Raw genomic sequence first — 9,062 nt, 5'->3', positions numbered from 1 at the left:
CAATCTTACCTGTAAAAGGTTATTAAAATCTATTTATATTGAGATTAAATATTTTTCTTTTAGACATTTGAACACACTTGTGCACAGAAACCAAGAATTTATATCAGATCTGTCTGTCGCTTACTTAACTCAAAGGTTGTGATATTTTACGATTTGTATGGGGTACCGTGCGGTTTTTGTGGTACTGTACATAATGCTGTGATTTTATTTATTTCTTTTAACTAATCAGATTTGTAACTTGCAAAAAGTTCAAATAAAGGGCTGTATATGTTGACATCAAGTTTGGTGACTTTTTAAAAACCAGGCCTTGGAGCATTTTGTCCATTTCTTTCTGGTCATTAATGCACTCCTTGTAATTTCCCACATGAAATTGACTAATTTGCTTTCAATCTAATAATAACCCTCACATTGTTATATTTACATTTTTGATATTTTAACTATTAAATATTAGCTCATTCATGTCGTCTATAAGGCGGGCGGTTCGAGCTCCTTGTATGGAGCTGAACGCGTGATGATGATCGCTTGCAGATGGGGTGGGAGGCGTGTGGAAACTGATCTGAGCGCAGTCTAAAACAGACTCTTTAAAGTGCAGACATACGGAAACACCCCACTCAGGATTCCCCACAGCTCTGGGGATAACGTTTGAACAAATTTAACCAAGAAACACTCCAGAAGAGTCCAAGGGACCAGAAGCATCTGTGATTTGTTTGTGGAAGTATTTCTGATGGCGGCTGCTTGACTTCTTTAGAAGGTTTTTAGTGGATTTTAGTGGGAGAAACGCGCGTGTTCGATATGTCACTCAGAATAATGGACACGCTGAGATTCTCCGCGGCTCTTCTTCTATTTGTGTCTTTATTCAGCTATGGAAACACAACACAGTTTCCAGACTCTGTACTGTAAGTAGAAAGCGTAAAACGTATGTTTGCTAACGTTGTTGACATTGTTATTCATCTCTTCTGTAGTTGTAGATTGTGAAAGGCGATGTTCTCCACAAGTTGCGTCTCGAGACCCGTTCCGTTTAAATCGGTCTTGCGCCTCGCGTTTCTGGGTTTCTAATAACGCAAGCTATACAACAGTATGCTTAAGTTTTAATAAGACCAGAAACGAAAAGTATAATTAACAAAACACTTTAACTATTTCAACTATAGAGGTGTGTTGGATAAACTTGACCTTCTCACATTCTCTAATGGTGAACGCGTGTCAGTCATTTAGCTATTTCATTTAGTCAGTGTCAATGCGCGTCGCGTCTCTTTGCGCAGAACTTTTACGCACGACCGAGTGAAAACTTTTCCAAATCTAAGCAAATATAATTATTTAAGCTTACTGCACGTTCTCGTGTTTTATAATACCACTTGTAGAAGCAGACAAATGTCACTGGGTGGACGCACCCCCTATGACCCGTGAGTTATTTTTAGTTGAACGGAGCGTGTCACCTGTCTGTATTATTTCAAACTCAACATGTGACACACATCAAAGCGCCTTTTTATTACTTGCTGTTTTAAAATAACATTGGCTTTTTTGCCTGGTTTAGTTAGGCTATTTATTATTTATTTAGTGGCTTGTTTTAAACAAATAAACTGAATGATCCTTTAGCAGTATAAACTATGGTTTTATTACACTAAAAAAGTGAATATTATTTACCATGTGTAATACCAAAGTTTTATTACAAACACCATGGTTGAGCTACACTGGTTATACTGCAAACAACCAGACAACTAATGACTAAAGTCATGGTTATTTTTCTATGGGTTTTCTGCACTATATGTATCTAAGGCATGTAACATCTATCATCTGCCCACTAAGAGATGTATGCAATCTTACAAATACTCAATTTTGCAGACTCATTTTCTGGCAAAAGTTGAAAAAGTTTAGTCTTGTGTTTGGTGTGCTTCACCACATCTTCAAGGTGATGTAAGACCTCCATTTGACAGAATCAATACGAGGACAGCTCAAGGCATAGAAACAATCAACTGTCAAAAGCAACCAATCGTATTCACGGACAAGAGAAATATATAAATGACAGTCTGATGTCCTCATGCCTGTGTTTTATCTGTCGTTGTGATGTGCATTGTTACGTTTAGGAATGCTTTACCTGAAGTTAAAGTCAACGTGAAATCGAAACGGACATTTTTTTTTAACCAACATTACAAGTGTTACTTACTTTTTGGACCCCTTCACTTTTTACTTTTAGCCGTCATTTCTTGACGAAAAACCCACTTCTTAAATATTTTTTTTGTAGTCGAAAACCTTATTTCATCAATACATTAAAAGAAAAAAGCAAGGCTGCTGTTTTATATTGACTTTAAAAGAAGCATCTATTAAGTGTTTAATTTTAGCATTTACAAATGTCCTCCAATTAAATGCCTCGTACATTTGTCTCTATTAGTGTCCTGTGTTCTTCTTGTTCCCCCTCTGCCTCGCCTCATGCTTCTCTGAGCCCTTCTCCTTCCCTGGCACTGATCTGTGTGACTGCGTCTTCGTGCCCGGACCCTAACCTCCTAATGCCAGAGCCTGTCTGCTTCAGATGTTCCATGACTGCGCTCCTCTTTCTCTCTCCAATCACCCCACACCTCTTACGACTGTCTTCTGGCTCTAGCTGTTCTGTGAGGCAGATGATTATTGTCCTCAGATCCGAGTCTGACGTCATCCGTTCTGTCTCTGAAAGCTTCTCAGTGCAGGTAGCACATCTGTGCTTATTTGCTGTTATTCGTCAGCTTCGGTTTGGCACCTGTCTTCCTCTTCATCTCTTGTTTTCCTGCGTTTCATCTTCAAACATAGACTTTTTTGCATCATATTGTACTATTGTCATATTGTAAAAACGTTGGTCCTGTCCCAAATGGGGTACTTGGTGTGGTCTTGGCTCGCCAGCCCGTGTCTGTGAAGTCCAAGAGGCCATAGGGTGTCACACTTGTCTTGTGAGGTTTCGGAGGGCCGCTTTGCACCCTCGGTTCGCCCTTTTGATGAGCATTTAATGGTTCAGCCATAACAAACTGTTACCCAACATGCCTTGCGGCAAAGTGTGACTCAGTGGCGGACCGCAAGGGCTGATGTTGCCATTTAAGACGGAGTCATTGAGTGTGATTTACAGCGTGAATTCTGTATCATTTGAGCCTGTGATGTGTTTGGACCTGGAGCCTGTCTCATGTTTCAGGGCCTCAGCATAGATTCAAATGCTGTAAGTGTGAGAATCTCTGTCGTCTGTGTTCCACTTTGACTGCTAACATAATCAAATTGAACACTAAGTAGTTCAGCACAGGCCTTTCCCGTTACTAGGCTTATTCTTCCCATCTCCGAAGGGGCACCCTGTGGAAATCAGCCAGCTCGCAGATGCTATCTTTGGACTTAAACCTCTGAGTTGTGGATCTTCTTGGTTCTGTATAATAGATGATCCTAAGGTAGCGTATTATGTTATACTCCGTTGTGTAGTTCGTGTAGTTCAAAGCAGGGAGCCATTATTGTAGGTTTATTTTCTGAGCCCTTTGAAAACAGCTGGGAGTTATTTCTGTCACTCAAATACAAAGGCATACTTAAAAACGCAGTCATATTCAGGGCGAACAGTAATGGTCCAGAATGTCTCTGTCTTTCCAATGAATATTCTTGTGTAGGTCGCTGGAAGAAGTCAATATTATTGCTTCTTTATTAAGATTGGGTTACAGTGGGGAGTTTAATTGTTTTTATGTTGATGTAATGATATTTTTTTCCCCCTGAAAAATGGAGACAAAACCACTTTACCGAATGCATCTAATTGTAGATACTACTAACTTAACACATACCCTAACCCTACTGTACATCTGAATTCAAACTTTTATTGTTCGTTTTAATATAATTTTTCTATAATTTTATGTCCTTACATTGGATTTTTCCCAAAAGACAACGTCTTTGGATGAGCTCAAATGGATTTTTGACACACAACCATAAAGTATTGTTACTCTTTCCCTGTTCCAATTCCCATCTAAAGATTTTACAAAATAATGTTAAAAGAACATTTGCTTTACATTACATTACACGTGTTGATTTGATAACATTAACCACAGTTAATGTTTACTGTTTACTGTTGTTGCATATGTCAGTATTTGCTCCTATTTTGAACTGCGTTGTTGAGGTTGCTCAGGAGCATTTTTGAAGATCTCGGTTTTGTTTCATTTAAGCATTTCATTTAAAGGAGCAATGTGGAGATTTTAGCGGCATGTTGTGGCGAGGTTACAAATTAATAATACAACTATAATAATAATAATAAATATGTTGACGTTGTAGGTCATTTTTTGTGTCATTACAAAGTATGCATGATGTATTGCATTCATTTATTTATCTGCACAAGACCCCAACTAATGGAATCTCAGGGATTCAAGCAATTGGTTTCATCCTGGCGCATTATTCTACACCAAATGGAGGATCTTTCTAGAATCGTTACATTCTTCTCGTGTTTCCTCAAGCTAACTGGAATCTAAATTGCTTGCATCTGCTTGGCTGGTTAAATGCCCGTGCACTTTCTTTACAGGAAGCACATCTGCTTTCCACCGCTAACACTATTAGGATTGTACAGTGCAGAACTTCACAGGTGGAGAAAGCCAAACAGTTAATATTGTTTGCATTTACAGTTAGTGTTCTGTTTCCACAAGTGCTAATGGAAACGTGGGCCCATATCCCAGAATCCTTGCACATGTGTGCTAAAGAGTGAATCCATTATACTCAAAATAACAGATCAATGCACTTTTTCTAACAGCTTGTGGCTTTAGAAAGGAGACAGAGAGACAAATATTGATGTCCTGTGGCTCATTAGTATTGCATCAGAGATATTACACATGAGTTTCATACTGTGTGATTCAAGTGGAGTGGAGTTTGGCCATTTGGCCATTCCCCCGTGTCCTCTGGCATCATGGCATATGCCTAGAGAACTCCTGTTCACTTGACGTTTTATCCGGTTTGTAGACCATTTTCTTACAGATTGTTGTGTTTTAAAATCCCAGTAGATCCGCGGTTTTGCAAGTTATTTTAGTGATTTTTTTTTCTGAAAATAATGCAGTTTGGCAACTTTCTTCCCTGATGCTAAATGTGAACTTTAGCAGATGCTGCCACGCTATTAGCTGATTTGATTTGCAATGTGTCTTTCTGTTTAGCCAAAGGTACTTTTTTAGGGTTAGGTCTGAATTAGAGTACGATATGTTTATGTTTAACCCTTTTGAACTTGGTGCATTGGACTAAACGTACACGTGCAGCTTAGACGTCTTTTGGCGAGACAATTGCTGGTGAGATAGACAGATGTCCTAACCATCAGTGAAGGAAGGACAAAAAGAGAGACAGAAAGAACGAGAGAGATATTTGTGGAGACAGGCAAGAATGCCAGAGGAGATTACTAATGTGTAAAGAAATCCTACACTTTCCTTGATGGACACACACACACACACACACACTTTTTGGTGCTATTGTGGAATGCACAAAGAGCATATTTGGATTTCTGGCACAGATATAGCGATTTATTCGGACACAAATCCGTTTTAGTAAGGAATTTCAATATGAGCACCTGAGTTAAACTCAGGCAGAAAGAGAAAGAAATGGATTTTGCATGTTTTACAAGACAGGCTCAGACAGAACATCCCATCATACAAAATGTTTCTTTTTACCTTCATGGTTTCATTCATTCATTTCTTTTTCATAGTATTTCCGTGAAATTCTCTTCTTCAATATTTTGCTGGCAGAGCTACACAATCAACCTGAATTGCTGTGATAACTCACTTACACATACTGGCCTACATACTGTAAATGAGGGCCTGAAAGCACATCTAAGCAATCCAGCTCAGTTTTAACAGTTTCTAATAATACAGCAGACTGTATTAGGAGAACATTCCTGGGCGTTCACAATGTCACCGTGACTTTGTCTGGTGCCCAGCCCCTCCCACTTGAGCACAGCAGCATTGAGAGGTTTTAAATGGCTGTAATGGTACTGTGCTGAATATAGCATGCCAGCACAGTTTGGGTTGCAGGTGGGTCACAGCACCCCACTCAACATCTCCCGGTGTTCTTAATTTTGGCTGTTTGGGTGCATTTCTGAACATCTCAGTTTTGTTTCATTTAAGCATTTCATTTAAAGAAGCAATGTGGAGATTTTAGCGGCATCTAGTGGTGAGGTTGCGAATTGCAACCAATGGCTCACGCACTATGGTGCTTCTCATAGGACAAAGATGTCATCGCGTTTTCGCATTTTCGAAGCAGATAACATGTTTACAAAATGTGCTCTGTAGAGCAGTTTGTTCGTTTAGGGCTGCCGTACTGAAGTATACTGAAGTACTTCACACCTCTGGTTTCCACTTGCTGTAGAAATTTCAAGCTGTTTTCCATTTATTTTACCTTTGTAGCTACTTGATAATATCAAGTCTAGAGACTGAATCAAGCTGTGATTGTTTCAGTTCATGTCAGTTTCAGACACTGACGTGACGACCCAGGAGTGGGGTTTGTTTGGTTTGTAACCGTATAAAGTGCATCCTCATAGCAGCATACAGTTGTTCTGTAGCATACAACTTTAGGATTTTTGTATTGAAATCTAATGACAGAGTCTAAAGAAGTTTAACAGCAAATTAAAGGTAAAATGTTAATACAGTACCTGAGTCCAACAAGCATTGATTCCTTTGTAAAAACCCCTTGAAACATTTTTATAGTGTTTGTTAGTTTAACAATAGATATATGAAGTTTTCTTGTCCTGAGAAAATGTGTAATTCTTAATGGAGTAGAAGTAAAGGTGGACAGTTTCACAATGTCTTGAATAATTGTAAATATCGCAATATAGTTATTTATGGAAATTCATTTAAAGGGGTCATATGGCGTGAACACGTGTTTTTCTGTGTCTTTGGTGTGTTATAAGTTGCCCATGCATGTATTAGACACGTAAAAGTGCAAAAATGAAAGTGTCAGAACAAAAGATGCATTCTATCTAAATGCGAATGCTCACCCAGACCTGCCTGAAACGTCCCGTGTAACCACACCCACACAAATCTACGTCAGTTCGTGGTATGATTTGACTAAGATCGCCGAAATGTATACGCAAGTAACCTGTCAGTACTACTGCTTTGGAACCTGATGTTCCAAATATGGTAAGAGGCGTTACATTTCCCTCACACATTTGCAGTATTCGACCAATCACTACGCACTGGTTAACTGGCCAATCATAGCACACCTCGCTTTTCAGAGCGATGAGCTTTGTAAAAAATCTGTGCGTTTCAGAGAAGCGGGGCAAAGAGGAGATACAAACATGAAGTGAAGTGAAGTGAAGTGACCCATTTGTCAAGTATGGTGACCCATACCCGAAATGTGACCTCTGCATTTAACCCATCCAGAGAGTAGTGAACACACGCACAGCAAGTGGTGAACACACATACACCCGGAGCAGTGGGCAGCTATCACTGCAGCGCCCGGGGAGCAAGTAGGGGTAAGGTGCCTTGCTCAAGGGCACCTCAGTCGTTACCCGCCGGCCCTGAGGATTGAACCGGCAACCTTCTGGTCATGAGTACGACTCTCTAACCATTAGGCCACGACTGCCCAAACATGCACGGTATGTAGAAAATACAGCGTTTTTACAAGCGAGTCCCCCACTTCCTGCTTCTCCCCTTTCCGGCGGACGGCAGCAGGCTCCAGCCCACGGCAAACGGGGCTGACTCCTCCGTTCCATCCCGGACCATCCCTCCTCGACCCAGGGGCGCGGCAGCGAGGCCCTAGTGTCCTGGCGGCCGGCGGTGGCTCCTCCAACTGCGGGCAGCCGGTAGCAGGTTCCCCGCTTCCTGCTCCTCCCCTTTCTGGCGGATGGCAGCAGGTTCCGGCCCACGGCAAGCGGGGCTGACCTCTCCGCTCCCTTTCGGATGGCAGCCACCCCACCTCGACCCAGGCACACGGCAGCGAGCTCTTTGTCCCAGCCGAAGTGTACTTGCTTCAGCACCACCGCCTCGGGCAGCCGTTGGCAGACATCCTTCGTCCGCGCTGCCCGACTCCGCAGCACCGCGAGACCCCTCGGGGCGAGGGCTCTTCGACAGCATGTCCCTCCTTCCTCCCGGGTTTCGGCACCACTGTAGCAAAGCTCAATAAAAGGGAAGGAAGGAGGCAGGAACCGGCGAACATTCAAAACATTTAATCAAAAATAAATACACAAAAATACAAAATTAACAAGCCGGCAGCCCCTCGCGGACGACTGCCGGCAACACAAACATAAACAAGACTTAAATAATGTCCGGGCCCGGTCCTCTCTCGCCGTATTCTCCTGCTGTTCGTCCTTTTATGCTTCCGCTGTCCTCCGTGAGAGATACGAGGCCGGAATGACGCCCAGCTGACACTCATTATCAATCGCGTCCCGGCCTCGCTTCCTCCTCCCTCGGCTCTCGTCACGCCTCCCTCGTCACAATGATAATCAAATTTGGTGACTAAAACAAATATAAAAAGTATCATATATTTCATCAAATTAATTTTTTTCTGCTTTCTTTTGGTTTGCATCCTTAAATAAAAGCATATTTCATGACAAATGAATAATAAGTCTTCGCAAATATACTTTCACAAACAGATAAGCTTCATGTTGTTCCCAACAGACACCCCTTAAGCTATTCCTTGTCTTGGCACATTCTTCTCTTAGACTAAATTTGTATGGTTTGTTGCTATAATGTGTAAACAACATTATCGAGACCTTCCAGCAGATTGCCATATAAAAATATCGACCGCTGTTTAAATGATATATAGAAAATCTGAGCTGAAACATCTCTGCGGTTGCACACTATGTACTGCACAGTCATACTGCCCAGTGTGGTTGGTCTGCTGGCCGTAATAAGGAAACTGAACTCACTGAACTGAATTAAGATAAAGGAGATGAAGTGGAGAAAACAGAACAGTGATGAACACTGGGCTGTGATTTGTGTTTATCCGTGTGTGTTTTTATAGAGTTGATGGGTACTGAAGCCAGAGGTCGAGATGCGGGGCTCTAAATCTGACTCATGTAGTCTATTTAAAGGCTGCTCGATGTATCACTTACTCTGATTGGCTGGATACATTGTGTGCTGCGTCTAATATTTGGTTGTTCAGGCGTCATGCCT

At 41.4% G+C, this 9,062-nt stretch overlaps 1 protein-coding gene across 1 annotated transcript in view; it reads left to right on the top strand.

Moving 5' to 3' along the window:
* The first annotated feature begins 581 nt into the window (after window positions 1-581).
* The window catches only part of cacna2d1a (calcium channel, voltage-dependent, alpha 2/delta subunit 1a), a 64,144-nt gene continuing 55,663 nt past the window's right edge, over window positions 582-9,062 (top strand). Inside the window, 1 exon segment of the mRNA XM_057323997.1 lies at window positions 582-896. Within this exon segment, the coding sequence (XP_057179980.1) occupies window positions 793-896 (104 nt within the window). The 5' untranslated portion in view covers window positions 582-792.

This window comes from Triplophysa rosa, linkage group LG24 (genome assembly GCF_024868665.1).
Source record: "Triplophysa rosa linkage group LG24, Trosa_1v2, whole genome shotgun sequence".
Classification (NCBI taxonomy): domain Eukaryota; kingdom Metazoa; phylum Chordata; class Actinopteri; order Cypriniformes; family Nemacheilidae; genus Triplophysa; species Triplophysa rosa.
The sequence above is the reverse complement of the archived record's forward strand: the minus strand, read 5'-3'. Positions and strand labels throughout refer to the sequence as shown.